The 17,241-nt window shown below is 45.9% G+C and overlaps 1 protein-coding gene across 1 annotated transcript in view; it reads left to right on the forward strand.

Annotated features, from left to right (window-relative positions):
* EIF3H (eukaryotic translation initiation factor 3 subunit H) overlaps positions 1 to 17,241 on the forward strand; it is a 149,787-nt gene that overhangs the window by 83,772 nt on the left and 48,774 nt on the right. The window contains exon 3 of the mRNA XM_044293784.1: positions 15,305 to 15,472. Within this exon, the coding sequence (XP_044149719.1) occupies positions 15,305 to 15,472 (168 nt within the window). The remainder of the gene's footprint in view (positions 1 to 15,304; positions 15,473 to 17,241) is intronic.

Genomic DNA, 17,241 nt, shown 5'->3' on the forward strand with positions numbered 1-17,241 from the left:
TGTGGGCTATAACTAGGACATGGTTGAAGGTTAAGGGTTCACTCACATTTACGCCTCTTTGGCATAATTTGCATTTACAAAGGCTGGATGAAATTGCAGCTGACACATTTTGGCAGAAGAATAAAATTTTATATATTTCACAGGTAGTTAAAGATAGAGAAATTAAACCCTATATAGAAATGACACAAAATATAAAAAATCTTTCATGGTTTAGGTATTTCCAATTGCGTTCTGTATTATCCAGTTTGGATGATAAGCGGCTGTTGGATATAGATAATTTATCCTTTTTGAATGATTGGGTAGGGGGTACACTTTCTAGAATAAAAATTTCAAATATATATAAGTTATTACTTAAGGTACGGTTTAGTGATACACACTCACCAGGACAAAAAGCGTGGGAGGTGGATTGTCCGAATGTACAAATAGAAGGGTGGGAGAATATTTTTGGGAATCTATCGTCACTATCCCAGAACTTTAACCATGTCCTGATACAATTTTATATCTGCCACAGATTATATATAACTCCATTGTGGATGAATAAATGCGGGCTAAGAGACACGTCCAACTGTCCCAAATGTGACACTGTAGGAGCAGACTTTCTCCATATGATATGGACCTGTCCAGAACTTATAAACTACTGGAATGGTATCAATAACTGTATTATGTGTACACTAAAAATTCGAATTCCTTTTGAACCACAAGTATTTGTTCTCAATGATCTCTCCAAATTAAAAAATCATAAGCATCAAAAGATTCTCCTGAGTAGAGTACTGATGTTGGCTAGAGTTTTGATCAGCCGCACCTGGTTTGCCCGATCCACTCCAGACATAAACACATGGATAAATTTAATTGATAAGGTAAAGAACTACGAAAATTTTTTATATAGACGGAGGGAAAATGAATACCAATGGAGTAGGATATGGGGTGGTTGGAGGTCTGGTTAGTTGAGATCAAGTTGTTTCATATATAGGGGTCCTACTTTGACGCACCACAAACTGGGAGGGAGGGAGGGGAGGGTTTTCTAAATACTATGAAAAGATGAGTGGAATATATTTATATATAATTACTCGGGTCACTAAGAATTGAGAGATTGTAAAAACTTTTTTATTGCAAATGTTTTGTAGTTTTCCCAATAAATAAAAAAAAAAAAAAAAAAAAGTATTCTACAGATTATTTTTTGCGATTAATCAAGTACTCTATCAGTCCCCAACACCCTTCGTGGCCCCCCCCCCCCCCCTGTGCGATCAAGTGCATCAGTTCCCCCGCTGTGCCAGCAGCTGTGCCCGCTCCTCCTGATACCCGGAGTGCACAGCGTCATTGGTTGCTATGACGCTGTGCACTCCGGGTGCCCACCCTTATTCGCACCAACTTACCTTTCCAGCAGAGGTGCTGCCGACACTCCATCGTTCTGCGCCTGACATGTCGGAGCCGGCATACGTCAGGAGGTCAGTGCAGCGCGGGACCATGGACGTGCTGTGGAGTGTCCGGAGGCCCCCTGCTGGAAAGGTGAGTATTCCGAGCGCAGCGGGAGATCACGGAGTGGGAGTAATAGCAAGCGCTTCACTCCTGCTCCATGGTCACGTGACACACATGACTCCTCGATGCAAAAAATTTGCATCAAGGATTTTTGGCTGTCGAATTACTCGATTTAGTCAAGTACTCGTTGCAGCCCTACCATTGATGTTTTTTGACTACCTGGTCCTGGTAAACTAAAGAGGGTGCGAGCAGAGCCTCTAGGTGTAATGGCAACGCCCCTGTTGCTCCTAGGGGCTCATTTGCATATATTAAAACATCATTTTAACACACATGCAACAGGCCAGCCAGTTTTCATCGGTAGAAATCCACTGACTGATGCCCTTTAAGTGGATAACCAAGCGAACTGCGGGGCTTGTTTGGCTGAGTGCAATGATGACTTTGAGTGACTCAGTGCTTCATTCTACAGAAAAAGTACTTTTTAATCCATATGCAAATGAGCATTAAAGTGCACTGAGGGTGGGCCCAAGTCAGACTGTGCACCCTAGCTCTTCCTGCTTCCTCTACTGTCCTGTTCTCCGTGGATTACAACAGCGAATCTTCTGCTTTAATAAACCATGGATCATTTTCCCAAGGAGCAGGGACAACCTGTGCGCCTCTTACCTGTGCTCACCACGGTTCAGGGTGCTGTGTGAGCGCGCCGTGGCGGTTTAGTGTTATTTGTAGTAGCGGTGTTTATTTTGCCGGTGGATATTATCTTAAACATCTACGTCTGGTGGCAGGTTAACAAGTGCGCTTTCCAGCGAATCCTCACAAAACGTCGACATGTCATTACTCATTGTCAGCTCAGCCTTCGCCTGCTAAGCAACGAGAAATCATTTCTGCCGTGTGTTTTCTCTCTTGTCTGGGTTGACTGCATACATATGGTAGTTATTCCTCTGCTCGGGAAGGGCTCCTTCCTCTGTCATCCCCGTACAGCTGTGCTGCTGATTTCTCAAGTCCACCAAGACCAGAGTTACGACACGCACTTTACACTGGGGACGGCGTGATCGCATTGTGATGGACCGACGCGCAGATGCCCAACGCACGCCTCCATCACCGCTTTTTATTAACCACAGCATAGCCGGACAGCAGAGAGTCTTCTGATCTTCACGGGTAATCTTTTGTAGAGAGTCCCCTGCCCTTCTTCAGACATCGCATATATTACCTGCAGAGTATTATACGGGGTTTACAGCCAGAACCCTACAGTAAGGGCCCATTCAGACAGCCGTAATGCTTTGCCGAGCGCGGTCTGCAATTTGCGCACCGCACATGGCTGCAGCCATAAACGGAAATTTCGGACAAGTATAGGATATGCTCTATATCTTTTTCGCCGAGCCGCGAAACGGAACCACGGATGCGTACAGCACACGGTGTGCTGTCCGCATGTTTTGCGGCCCCATTGAAATGAATGTGTCCGCACCTGTTCCTCAAAATTGCAGAATGGGTGCAGACTGATTCATACGGCCATCTGAATGAGCCCTAAGCCCGTGTATACGAGTCGGATTTTCCATGCGGATTTCTCTAGATCTGTCTTGCGTTTAATGAGAATTCGGTGCTTTTCCTCCGCACGTTGATGGATATCGCGTTGCGATGCTCTTTCATCCTGTGAATTCCATGTGGAAATTCCCATTAAAATTAAAGACCACATCTAAACACTACTCAAAATCCATGAGGAAAGCGAGAGACATTTTGACATGGATTCTGCACCTAAGTCTCGTTCGTGCTGTACAACCACGTGAACGTACGCTAAGAAGTGCCGAAATCCTCGTCTAATCTTCCCGCAATCCACCTCCAGTCCCAGTGAGTGGGGACTGAGTTTCTTGTAATGCTTTCAACAAGCACAACGCAGGAAAAATCGCAAGAAATAACAATCGCCCTCACGGGGTCAGCACGGTGGCTCAGTGGTTAGCACTGGTGCCTTCAGCGGTGCGGTCATAGGTTCTAATCCAACCAAGGACAACATCTGCATGGAGTTTGTATGTTCTGCCCATGTTTGCGTGGGTTCCCTCCGGTTTCCTCCCACACTCCAAAGACATACTGATAGGGAACTTAGATTGTGAGCTCCACTGGGGAGAGCGTGATGCTAATGACTGTAAAGCGCTGAGGAATGTCGGAGCATAAAATAAATTTTAGGCCTTGATTTTTTTGCTTTAGGCGAATCCCCAACGTGGAATTTACGCTAAAGATCATATAATATTAGAGAAACATGGCTGATTTATTCCAGACACAGCGCTATTCTTGTCCGTACTCTGGGTGCGGTATTGCAGCTCAGTCCCACTCATCTGAACAGGACAGAGCCGCCATACCATGCAAGACTGGCGCTGCTTCGGGAGGATAGCAGCTGGTTTGACGATGGTCATGCACAACGTTTGCCAAATTTCCATTTCCGGTAAACCCGCAGGCCAGCTGGTGAACAATCGTCTGTGTAATTGCGGTGAGCGGTTGTTGATGACTAGGAAATCACGAGGACGTACCTGTCCGGACTACAAATATTGAAGACCTATCTTCAGGACAGGTCATCAATGTCAGATAAGTGGGGGCCCGACTCCTGGCACCCCCACCAATTAGCGGTTTTGAAGGGACTGTGACGCTTGAGCCACTCACCGCCCCGCATCCTCAGAATCTCCTCTCTGCGCCCAGACAGAAAGCTAGAGCGCCGTAATCTCGTGATTAGGAGATTCTGAGGATGCGGGGCGGTGCTGGGCTCTTTCACACTGGACTCGTCTCGGGGACATTTGCATATGTATAAAATCGTAGTTTTTTTTTTTTACACAATAAAAGCACACAGAGCTATGGAGACTGGATATTGCGGATGTTCTAGCGGCCATCTAGCAACCCATGTCCTCAGCTCTATACCCAAAATCCCGGTGACAGGTTCCCTTTAAGTGCCCATGTTTAAAAGGCTGTATGTATTGGATGACGTATGCCTATAGAGCTGCATGCCACTGTCAGAGGTATACATCAGGGAACAGGCATGACGTGCACGTATCGCTGTGGCGTGATGTGAACAGAGCCTTACGCAGGCTTTCCTTTGCATTCCCCTTTGTGCCAGGTGTGTAATTGCTGTGATTTACGCTCGCCGTCTCCTGCGCTGGAAGAAGCTGGAGCTCCCAGGTTTAATGCTCAGGAACTATGAACTGCGGCCTCGGTCGGTGAATTTGTCGGGCAGGGGGTCTTTACTGCTATGATGAGATTTTAGCAGGTGCATTGAGCGCTGTATGCGCAGATCATTTCTGCGCTCGCTGAAGCTTCGGCTCCATATGCTTCAAAAGTGGGAATGAGCAGATTAATGTCAGCAGATCTCTTATCCTTCCGTATGTCTGCTGCGTGGCTGTGCGCCTCGCTGATATATTAATCCACAGCAGCTCTCCGGTGTGGGGTTTTCAGTCCTCGCTATGTGAGATCTGACCCGAACGAAGCCGAGGTGGGTGGCTGCAGCGGTCGGGGCCACTCTGCGTGTTATTGGACGTGTTAATACAAAGTCACCAGGTGTGGGGTGTGTGTCTGCGGCGCTCTTATGGAGCCGTGTGTGTCTTCCCGTCACCTCATTCGTATGGCCGTGTGTTGCAGATGCTTGAGATGATAACTTGGGTTGATTTCCAAATATCTTAATCTTTTTTTTTTTTTTGGTAGATCTCTAGGGCCAGGTACATTGTCAGAGTAGAAAACCAACATGGCCAATATCGGAAGCGTTGCGTGTCTTAAGCAATTGTGTTTTATTATTTATTTTTATTCGATTGACTCAAATGATGGGCCTACCGTAGGCTAAGCAAAAATATATGCTTGTTGGGGGCCCGACTCTTGAGACTAATGGTCAGCATGACTAAGGTCTTATCCACATTTCCGTTTTTCACTGACGTGCGCTGTCCACATTTTCTGCAGACAGTACACATACTCATTGATTTAAAGGTCTGTTCAAATTTCATTTTTTTTTTTTTTTTTTTTTTTTTACCAACCGTGGGTCAGTATAAAAATAAATCATGCACTATGATCCGTGATGCCAACCAAGCACGCCTATTGAAGTCTATAGGTCCGAGAAAATCACTGACACAACATGGATGGCATCTGTGTTGTCCGTGTTGCATCTGTTTTTCACTGAAGACTTATAGGAGATTCTTTGGAAATTGTCAGCTGAGCAACTTCCGTGAATTACAGATGACACATGGACCATCCACAGATCCTTCACGGATGAAACACGGACACTTTTTTTTCACGGACGTGACACTGACACGGAAATGTGAACGAGGCCTTAGGGGGCTAGGTGCAGTACGTATGTTTTGGTTGTGCCTGGTATTGTAGTTCTTTTTTGAGCCCTTGCCTGATGAGTGGGCGAGCCATTCCATAAGTGATGCTGGTCAGAGCCAGTCTGATATCATCTCCTGACCTATCCTCTGGATAGATTATCAGTATCTGATCGGTGTGGGTCTGACTTCCTGGACCGTAGCCGATCAGCAGTTTGGTAAGACCTTGTCACCTGCAGTAGCTCTACACGGCCTTCTCTCTTCCAACCAAGCATAGCGCTGTACTTGGTATTGCATTTTAGCTAGGGCTGCAGCTAACGATTATTTGAATAATCGATTAGTTGCCGATTAATTTCTACGATTAATCGGGAAAAACGACAAAATTACAAAACAGAGGTTTATATGATCTTACTTGAAAAATTATGTTCAAAGGTCATATTAAAACAAATTGTGGACGACACTATTATGGGGGATCTGTGGACGACACTATTATGGGGGATCTGTGGACGACACTATTATGGGGGATCTGTGGACGACACTATTATGGGGGATCTGTGGACGACACTATTATGGGGGATCTGTGGACGACACTATTATGGGGGATCTGTGGACGACACTATTATGGGGGATCTGTGGACGACACTATTATGGGGGATCTGTGGACGACACTATTATGGGGGATCTGTGGACGACACTATTATGGGGGATCTGTGGACGACACTATTATGGGGGATCTGTGGACGACACTATTATGGGGGATCTGTGGACGGCGTAGTTATGGAGAGGGGGATATGTGCACTGTTATGGGCATAACAGTGCACAGATCCCTTTCCTCATAACAGTGCACAGGCCCCCCTTCCCATAGCAGTGCCATACACAGACCCCCCTCCCCATAGCAGTGCTATACACAGACCCCCCTTCCCATAGCAGTGCCATAGACAGATCCCCCTTCCCATAGCAGTGCCATAGACAGATCCCCCCTCCCCCTAACAGCCCCGGCCCCGGTGCTTGCATCTTTATTTTACCTTTTTACAATGACGCTCCCGCTCCTGTAACAGCCAGGCAGAGCGGACGGCGGCGTAACGTCACTCAATCACGTGACGCGCTTGCTCCGCCCACTTCATGAATGAAGGAGGCGGAGCAGGCGTGTCACGTGAGTGAGTGACGTTACGCCGCCGTCCGCTCTGCCTGGCTGTTACAGGACTGGGAGCGTCATTGTAAAAAGGTAAAATAAAGATGCAGCGACCGCCCGCCCGCCCGAATAGCAACGAATCGGCGATTATTCGATAACTGGATTCGTCGACAACGAATCCAGTTATCGAATATAATCGATTACATCGATTAATCGTTGCAGCCCTAATTTTAGCCCCATTCACTTCCATGGGTTTGGGGGGTGCCTAGGCCACATCACCGATGAACGTGATGTCACATGGCCTAGGGAAAGCTGCGAGAAGACCGCAACACTAAGGCCCCCTGCACATGAAGGTGTGCACCCCGTGGTCGTGCTGCGGCCTGCAAAATGCACCCCGCAATGCACGAACACAGTTTGTGGGGCAGCGGATCGCGGACCCATTTACTTGAATGGGTCCGTGATCCGGCTGTTCCGCAAAAAGATAGGACATGTTCTATCTTTTTGCGGAACGGAAGTACGGGACAAAACCCCACAGAAGCACTCCGTAGTGCTTCCGTTCCGCACCATTCCGCATCTCCGGATTTGCAGAGCCATTCAAGTGAATGGGTCCGCATCCGCAAATGTGGTCCGCAATACGGCAACGGGAAGCACACGTTCGTGTGCAGGGGGCCTAATCCTCAAGCAGCCAATTACCGGGTGTCCCAGGTGTTGGACCTCCAATCAGATACTGATGACCTATGCAGTGGCTAGATTATCAGCAAAAATATCTTGGAAAACACCTTTAAAGCTATGGACAACTTTGCGTCCTAGTTTTTCTGGTTTTATTAAAAACTTTTTCTAATGCAGCTTCTATGTTTCACAGTGCATAGCAAGCTGCAGAACGGCATTCACAGTGAAATCTGTCAAAGAGCTTGTCTTGACAGCTTGGTCCATTTCTTTCCACTCCTGACCAATTTTCCAAGCTGATTTATGACCAAATTAAAGATGAACTGGTTGTCAGCACTACATGTATGGTATCGTTTTCGATACATGGGTTTTGGGATTCATGATCAAAAAGAGAAGCACCTAAACCAAGAATGGAGCAACTTTTTTTTGTTCTCTCACACACTCTCTCTCTCTCTCTCTCTCTCTCTCTCTCTCTCTCTCTCTCTCTCTCTCTCGAAAACCCCCTCAAGACGTTTGGAAATTAGAAGAGCTGTCCTTTATCGCTTAATCATCTGCGAGCCGCAGTGTTTATAAAAATATGTAACTGGGATGAGTCTCGCATCAGGGACGTATACGAGCTAGTCCTCTGTGATGGAACGTGAAGGCCTTTCCACCTCAACCAGCATATTCTGAAGTGGGAGATCTATGGAGGCCAGCCAGGGATCTATCTCTTTCTTCTAAGATGTTGACATTCTCAGGAGTCACCGCAAAGTTTATACATTATGTATGAAGCTCTGACATATTTTGTGGCAATGGGTGAAGTTAGACAAACATTCATTACTGTGCAAGTCTAAAAATAAGACGTGGGGCCACAGGAGCCCTCGATCTGCTCAGTTTCTTTATCCTCAGTCCCTCGTTACACTTGGCAAATTCTCGCTGTAGATTTTTTAGTTTAGAAAGTTTGTTGGATTAAAGGGTTTGTCACCTGAAAAATTGGGTATTAAGTTGGCTGACATTGGCGATGTGCTAATGTCAGCGGAACATAACTATACGAGTGCCGTCTCACTGCCTGAAGCCTTTATTGAGGAAAAATAACTTTAACAATATGCTAATTAGCCTCTAGGACCAGGGGGAGGGAAGCATTGTTCCTGCTCCTAGAGGCTCCGTTTGTCCACCTAGAGGGTAATTAGCATATTATAAAAGTTAGTTTTTCTCAATAAAGGCTTTAGGCAGTGAGACGGCACTCATATAGTTATGTTCAGCTGACATTAGCACATCGCCAATGTCAGCCAGCTTAATACCCATTTTTCAGGTGACAGAAACACTTTAAGCTTCGCGTCTCCAAAGAGCTTGACTCGTAAGTTTGTGTCAAATTGGACAAATCTTCTGAAACGTGGTCCTATACAACTTAAGTCTGTGTGGATCTGTCAATATGGTTGACTCGTCCGTGTGATGACCTCTCTTGGTGTTCGAACGTGTCAAAATCTTTGAAGTCTTGGCGATTTGAGGTTGTTTGAAGTGTCATCAGCACCCATTGCAGTCAATCCAAAATAAGATTGCTCGTCTCGTTGGACGTGTAGCTAGCTAGTCCAAGGATCAGCAACCTTAAATACTCTAGCTGCTGTGAAACTACAACTCCCAGTATGCAAACTTTCTCAGGGAATAGTTGTGATCTACCCATGGGTTCTTTGCATTTCTTCTTTGAGACCTGTTCTCTTATCCAGATCGGCTGGACCACATCTGATGGTGCAGAATGATGATATTTCTATGGATCGGTAGAAAATGTATGGTCACGCCTTCTAATGACGTCTCATAACCATGTAACTTGCTGGTGACCATTGGGTGTTGCAGAGTTGATGACGTCTACGATGGTATCTTCTAGTGTAGCTTTCCAGGATGGGGCTTTTATACCCTATTATAGCAAGTCATAGACAACCATCGTAGACTTTACATTGTCAAGTTCATTAAAAAGGTTGACGTGTATTTTTCTGTCCTGTCTTCTAGTTTTCTGAGTTTAGGGAATGGAGACCATGATCACCTTCCACCACTGCTATCTCAATACTGTTGGCTTACATGCCTTACCTAGTTTTACACACATGTTCCTAGGGAATGTGGACATGAGGGCTGAAAGTTCTGTAGACCAATATTAGCTAGTCTATGGTCTTAAGGCCTTTTGCACACAAACGTTGTACATCCGTTCCGTGCATTGGTCCCCAATGCACGGGCAACGTCCGTGCTGTGGCCGGGACGGATCGAGACCCATTCAACATGAATGGGTCCGTGATCCGTCTGCACCACCAAAAAATAGAACAAGTTTTATTTTTTTTGCGGTGCAGAGGCACGGACAGAAACACCACAGAAATGGTGCTTCCGTGGGGTTCCGATCCGTGCTTCTGTTCCACATCTCCGTGATTGCGGACCCATTCAAGTGAATGGGTCCACATCCGTGATGCGGAGTGCACATGGGCTGGTGCCCGTGTATTGCGGACCCGTCGTCTGCGGGCCGCAATACAGCCACGGGCACAGAACGTTCGTGTGCATGAGGCCCAAGGCTGTGATGAGTTGTGAACAGAGCCCTAAGGCCGTATTACACAGCCCAATGTGGCAGATGAAGTGTTCCCTCCCAGCAATCGCCTGCTCGCTTGCGGAGTAGACCGCTGCTGTTACATGGGGAGGAGTGATCACTATGCCGTCACTCGTCCCCATGACGTATAGTGGTTTGCCGGTGGCAGACTGTCATTAGAAACCACGATCTGCCGCCTGCAGACGATAATTTTTTTAACATGTCAAAAGATTTGGATTGCCCGATCCAGCAATCGGCGGCAGTATTGCACTGCCAGATGATCATGTGAACGCTCGTTAGCGATTATTTGCCGAGAAATCGGGCAGAGTAATACAGACTTTACTGATGTAGTAAGACATGTCTGCTGGAACATCTGCAAATCCCAAGCAGAGATTTCCTGCAGATTTGGTCAACATCCATCCATTTTTGACGGCATCAGTGCTGTAGACAGAATCCCGATTTCCCCTCGTTTTCAGTGAATGTGCTGAGAAGGCTCTTAATGCCTGCAGCAGATGTGCCGCTTATCATTAAAAATGGATTAACCTTACTGCTGATAACTTTGCGTGGGATTGTTTGTCTCACAAGTGTCTGTAAGCATTTCCTGCAGCAAAAGCAGGAGAGGGGGGGGGGGAGGGAGGGATGAAATGTGTTTGGACGCTCTTTCCATGTCATTCCTTCTCAGGAGCGGAAGACGCGGAGTTGGAGATAAGCGTGACGTCCTCTGGTACTTATGATAATGAGCATCATTAAAGTGGCGGCTCATATTTAATGGGATGAGGATTTATTTTTAATTTTCGTCCCTGTGTATGATATTACCAGCGATCCCGTCCAAGCTGTTGATTCATTAACAGGAATGACGTTTGTTCCATTACTCATGGAGTCCATTCATCGCGGCGACGAACAGGCAAATGTGCAGATATTAATATCTTTTTTTTTTTTTATTATTTTTTTTTTTTAGGGCACTATCAAAATTTGCAGGCCGCGCTCTTTTTGTGTGTGCACCCCCCCCCCCCCCCCCCATCATTTCTATTAACATACAAAATAAATTCCTTTAATCAGGCGCCCAAGAATCCAAAACTGGGATAAGACAGAGCCAAGCAATCGTGAGAAGCTTCTAATATAGGCGTATGTATTTTATGATCCGGTAAAAATACGGATGACGTCCGTGTGCATTCCATATTTTGCAGAACAGAACATCTGGCCCCTAACAGAACAGTCCTATCCTGGTCCATAGTGCAGACAATAATAGGACATGTCCGTTCCGCAAAAAAATAGAACATGCGGACATACGTACGCGGAAAGAAAATACGTTCGTGTGCATGAGTCCTTATGCAGTGGTCGGATAGTTGCTTAACAGTAATGTGTATAGTTGTTTTTTTTTTTTTTTTTTTTTTTATTACAAAAAATGACGAGTTCTCTGCAGTCATTCCCTGAATTCTACTTTGTGTCCTGGTTCCTTAAAGGGGTCTTCTGAGATTTTGATACTGATGACCTATCCTGATCAGTATTTGATCGGTGGGGGGCCTAAGTGTCGGACCTGAGGATAGGTAATCAGTATCAAAATCTCAGAAAACCCCTTTAATTACCTTGTTTGTTTGCACATTTATCATGACAGTCTTGCTTGACTTTCTCAGTCAGGCCATCCCTGGGACCAGAGAGGGAAGGCCGTTGGGTGACTCAATTACACGGATTAGTACAATGGGCATCTTTATCTAGACCTATCAAGAGAACAATAGAGCTGTCATACTGTTATCCCAATTCTACTAATCTACTATTATATTGAAGGCCCCTTTACACAGGCCGAGAATCGCACAGATTGTCACTAGAGGGCGTTCATAGTAACACTCATTACTGACTATTGGGCAGTGTAACTATACCCTCGCTCATCGGCTAATGTGGGTGCGCAAAAATGATTGTTTACTGGCAGTAGATAGTGCTGTGTAAACACGATCTCCTGCCCGCAAAAAACAAGTCTTCTAGGGAAAAGCGATGTCCTTAAGTGCAGCGGTCTCTTCCGCTCAGCAGATTGTCGCGAGAATGCTTCCTTCCCCACAATCTGCTGTGGTAGCGACCCATGTAGAGGGACCTTTGTTGGACTCCCGCTGGTCTGATAATGATGGATTATCCTGCAGATAGGCCCATTGATATCACAATCCTAATCAGCCCCTTTAAGACACTGGTTGAAATCGGTGACTATACCTGGTGTGGACCCTGGGCAGGGAGGTTACCTCAGGTGGCCCCCCCAATGTGGTGGCCTAAACACGTCCTATAGAATGGACAGCCATGCCCCGGATTATTTTCCCTTGCGGTCTTGGAGATTTCACATTGTGCTGTTAAAATCAAAAAATTTAGGAAGTGCCTGTCAATAATAAGTGAAGTGTTACTTGGCCGGGCCTCCCAGCAGCCATATCTACAGGATCCGCATGAGTTGAACTAGGCACATAGTTGGAACAGACTATGCTTCACTTACGCGAATGGACATCTTGATGATACAGATCTGAGATACTGCGTTCGCCGCCTCCGGCGACTTACAAATCTGAAACGTGTGGGAAGATTAAGGATAAACAAAAGCAGATGCCCCTTTGATTGGAGTCCTGACTTCTGCCAAACAAAAACTTTGCTGTCTTGCCATAAGAAGGCGAAAACCTTTCCGTGCCACTTGCGTAACAATATGGCCATACATCTAGATGGAAATCACACAAGGGCTTTCATTTTTATTTTTCCTTTCCGTCTGACTAGCTCTGGTTTCCTGCCTCACCGCGGCGATCTGTTAATATTAGACAAAGCTTTTCATTCACAGCTTAGATGAGCCTTCGATTGCTCTTTACGTAGAGAAGGAGCAGCTATCTGCTCGAATGTCAAAAACGCGGCCGCTTCAGCTCCGTCTCCAGACACTTACTGCTATGCTGTTTGCATTGCGTGTTGGGCGCTGCAGTGGGCAGATGTTATGGAAATGCAGATGAATGGAAATGGCGGTCAGTAGGGCATGCATGTTATCACCGGGCTATGCACGCAAGTGGCGGATTCATTTATTTTATTATGATTTTAACATATAATATGAGAATCTCTTGGAAATCTTGTTAAAGGGACTGCCATCCCAGCGGTTGCAAAACTACAACTCTCAGCATGCCTGGACAGCCTACAGCTGTCGGTCTACAGTTTTACAACAGCTGGAAGGCCGCAGGTTGTTCAAGTTAAACATATTTTCAAAGAATTGTTGGTGATTTTCTGCTTTATTTTCCATGTTGGTATCTAAAAGAAATCCTAGACTCCTGCAGTTTTCATATTGGCCACTAGGCGTAATAGGCACCGCTTTTTGGTCTGTGCAGATCACTTTACTGCAGTTATCTGCTTATCATTACAGGCAGGATTACAATCACAGATATCACACATATATAGTCTCAAAAATATGGAATAACACGCACCCTAGGATTTGGAGGGGGAAAAAAAATCCTCAGACCCACATTCTTTCAGACCTCAGATACAACCCCAAAATCAAACCCCCAAAGTGCCATCAGCCTCAGATCAGACCCCTCAATCTCTATTAGCCTCAGACATACACAGTACACAGGAGGGGACCTCATTGACTTCTATGGGGAGAGATGTCTAGGCATGCTCTGTGCAAAGGTCAGGAGGGTGTAGATAAGGCTGCTTTCACACTAGCGTTCGCTGGTCCGCTCGTGAGCTCCGTTTGAAGGAGCGCACGAGCGGACCCGAACGCAGCCGTCCAGCCCTGATGCAGTCTGAATGGAGGCGGATCCGCTCAGACTGCATCAGTCTGGCGGCGTTCAGCCTCCGCTCCGCTCGCCTCCGCACGGACAGGCGGACCGCTGACCGCTGCTTGCCGCGTTCGGGTGCCCGCCTGGCCGTGCGGATCCGTGCGGATCCGTCCAGACTTTCAATGTAAGTCAATGGGGACGGATCCGTTTGAAGATGCCACAATGTGGCTCAATCTTCAAGCGGATCCGTCCCCCATTGACTTTACATTGAAAGTCTGGACGGATCCGTACGAGGCTATTTTCACACTTAGCTGTTCTATGCTAAAAATAATGCAGACGGATCCGTTCTGAACGGAGCCTCCGTCTGCATTATTATGAGCGGATCCGTTCAGAACGGATCCGCCCGAACGCTAGTGTGAAAGTAGCCTAAGATGTGATATCGCCTGTTGTGGATGGTGGCTCCTGTGGTCTCTCTCTCTACACATACACACGTTCCCGCAAATGCCCAATGTATCTTCAGCAAAATCCACAGGTGCTACATGCGGATTTTGTGGCAGATTTAAGCCTGTATTACACTGCCCGGTTTTTCAGTAGATAATCACTAACGAGCGTTCGCATGAACTATCATCTGGCAGTGTAATACTGCCCCCAATTGCCCATCGGGCAATCCATATCTTTTGACATGTTAAAAAAAAAATTGTCGTTTGCTGGCGGCAGATCATGGTGTCTAATAAGGATCTGCCGCCGGTAAACCACTAGACAGCATGGGTAGGAGCGATGGCATACTGATCGCTCCTCCCCATGCTGTGGAGAAGATTGCTGCTTGTAATAGCAGCGGTCTCCTCCGCTAGCGAGCAGGCGATTACTGGGAGGGAACACTTCCCACCCGACAGTCGTCCGCCTCATCGAGTCGGGTAATACAGCCTTTAGCGGGGAGTCTCCTCTGATTTCACCCTACTGCATTGCGATAGGTGGTATCCCGCCATAAAAATCGGCAAGAGTGCGGAATTGAGAATCTGCAGCAAGCTCTTATTTGCTGACATTTTCCAGTACTGGATTTTGAGAACCCCAGCCACTGGTGGTGCACTGATCATTGCAAAATCGGCTGCAGGTCTATGGGAGCTTCGCTGCTGATGTGAATTTGTTGCAGAATTTCAATACAGCTTGTGGTCACAAATGCGATAACGGACAGGTCTTGTGACAAAAGATTTAAACTGAGCGCGTGTGACCACCTCAGTGAGGTGGACGAGAAAAAATAAATAAACAAACAGCAGGTGGCGCTATACATATACATTTTATTTAATAACTCAGTAGCTATACAAAATGTTTAATTGCATGCAGTTACACGAGTGTTCCGATCCAGGTGCTAGTTTGAAAACTACAATATTTTTCGTTGGACTTCCCCTTTAACTGCACTTTGTATTGCAAAGGGTCTGTATTAGTTGGATCTGGTACAAATCTTAATTTTTTTTTTTCTTTTCCCATATAGTTCAATATCAGATGGAGATGATGAGAAGCCTCCGTCACGTCAACATTGACCACCTCCACGTCGGTTGGTACCAGTCCACCTACTATGGCACCTTCGTCAGCCGTGCCCTCCTGGACTCCCAGTTCAGCTACCAGCACGCCATTGAGGAGTCTGTGGTGCTCATTTACGGTAAAGGCTATATTTATTTGTATTTTTTTTCTTTCACCTACTTGATATTATTTTCCGTGATCTTGCTCTCTTCGCCAGGCCGAGGTGCTCTCTTTCTGATTGGGATGGGGCCCGGGGGTTAGGGGGCTTAGCTGTCTGAGGTAGCCTGGCAGTCCCTTTTAAGTAAATACCAACTGTGTGTGTAGCAGCCCCAGCAGCAGCGGCGTCTAGACAGCGTTTCCTTCTGCGTGTTTATTTTTCTTGCTATCAGAGACCTGATGTGTACGCTCAGGAATGCTGGAGAGTGGTCGCTTCATTTTTATTCCTCAGCCTCGCTCCCTCTGCGCAGGCTGGTGGAACCCGACCAGATGTCTTAACAAACCTCGGTTACTAGAACGTCTGGCTCGGAAATACGTGACTTACCAATCTTAATGCAATTTGCCAAGTTTCTAAAATTTATATATATATACTTTTATTTTTTTCTTCTTTAAAATTCAGCCCTGTTTTCCCCCAATGCAAATTTTTATTATTTATTTATTTTTTATTTCTTCCCTCTTTCGTCCAGTTTAATGGTGTTTCCTCAAGCTCTCCAGACCAGATGTTCTGCGCTCTATCAGAACCGTAGGCAATTTAACAGCTTTATGGCTCCCCTATCCCACCCCTCGCTGTGCCATATCTGGCAGCCCAGCATATAAGCTTTCCAGCTGAGGGGCGAACGTTAAGGTCCGACGTATCTGTCATAAAAAAAAAAAAACACTAATGAACGCGATCAATCTTACGCGCTGCCCCCCAAATTATTTCAGCATGTTAACAATTGGATTAGAGCGGAGAGCGACTTGTTAACGTGTACTCACGTTGGCTGGAAGGGTGACGTCGCGGCCTGATGAGTTTTCCACTTGTTCTGCGTCTCGTTTTGTCACCTTTCCGCTTGAGCGGAACTGAGAGCCGAACTTCTCCTTCGGTCGGCTCCAGAAACTGCGACCAGGCTTGTATGGGGAGAGGGAGCCAAAAAACATCATCTTGGTACACAATGTGTAAAATCTATTATGTGCTTATTCGGCTTTTTATGACTTTATGAAGCTGTAATTGACAAAACTAATATTAATTCTCGAAATAAAGTACTCTGGGAACGTATCGGGGCAGCCAGATGTCTTCCGCCTCTGCTGGTCTAGACGACGTGGTGTCTGTACAATGAACCACGCACGTGCGCACCGTACTTATATTTTTAAAATTTACAACTTATTTCACAGTGTGTTATTATTATGCCAAGTATTGTATTATACGATATATATTTTTTGATGTGTGAAAATTTTGGCAAGCCTTCCTGTACATATTAGCACCAGTGCAAAGGGCAGGTGGTATTTTTTATATATATATTATTATTTTTTTATACTGATCTGTTCAGTGGCATCCAATATTTCTGTATTATGAGGTATTATTTTCAGACACAAAGATCATGAATTACGGACTTGTATTGCACCCAAACCTTAACATGGTGCCCATAGCCCCCTGTGGATCCATCCTGTAGCTCAATGTGCTTCCATACATAATACCACTACAGGGCATGAGACCGAAAGTGTACTATGTTATTTTTTTGTTGTTGTTTTTGAGGAGGGGGGGAGTAATTTATTATTTTTTTCTTTCTCCTGTCCCTAAACTCACAAAAAGTACTGTCTAAAATAAGTAAAACAGTCTCTAATTGGCGTCTGTCCGCTGAACCACACCCGTGCACTGTAGATGTATTTTTTTTTAATTTACTCCTTATTTTACAATGTGTTATTATTGTAGGA

This window comes from Bufo gargarizans, chromosome 5, assembly GCF_014858855.1.
Source record: "Bufo gargarizans isolate SCDJY-AF-19 chromosome 5, ASM1485885v1, whole genome shotgun sequence".
Classification (NCBI taxonomy): Eukaryota; Metazoa; Chordata; class Amphibia; order Anura; family Bufonidae; genus Bufo; species Bufo gargarizans.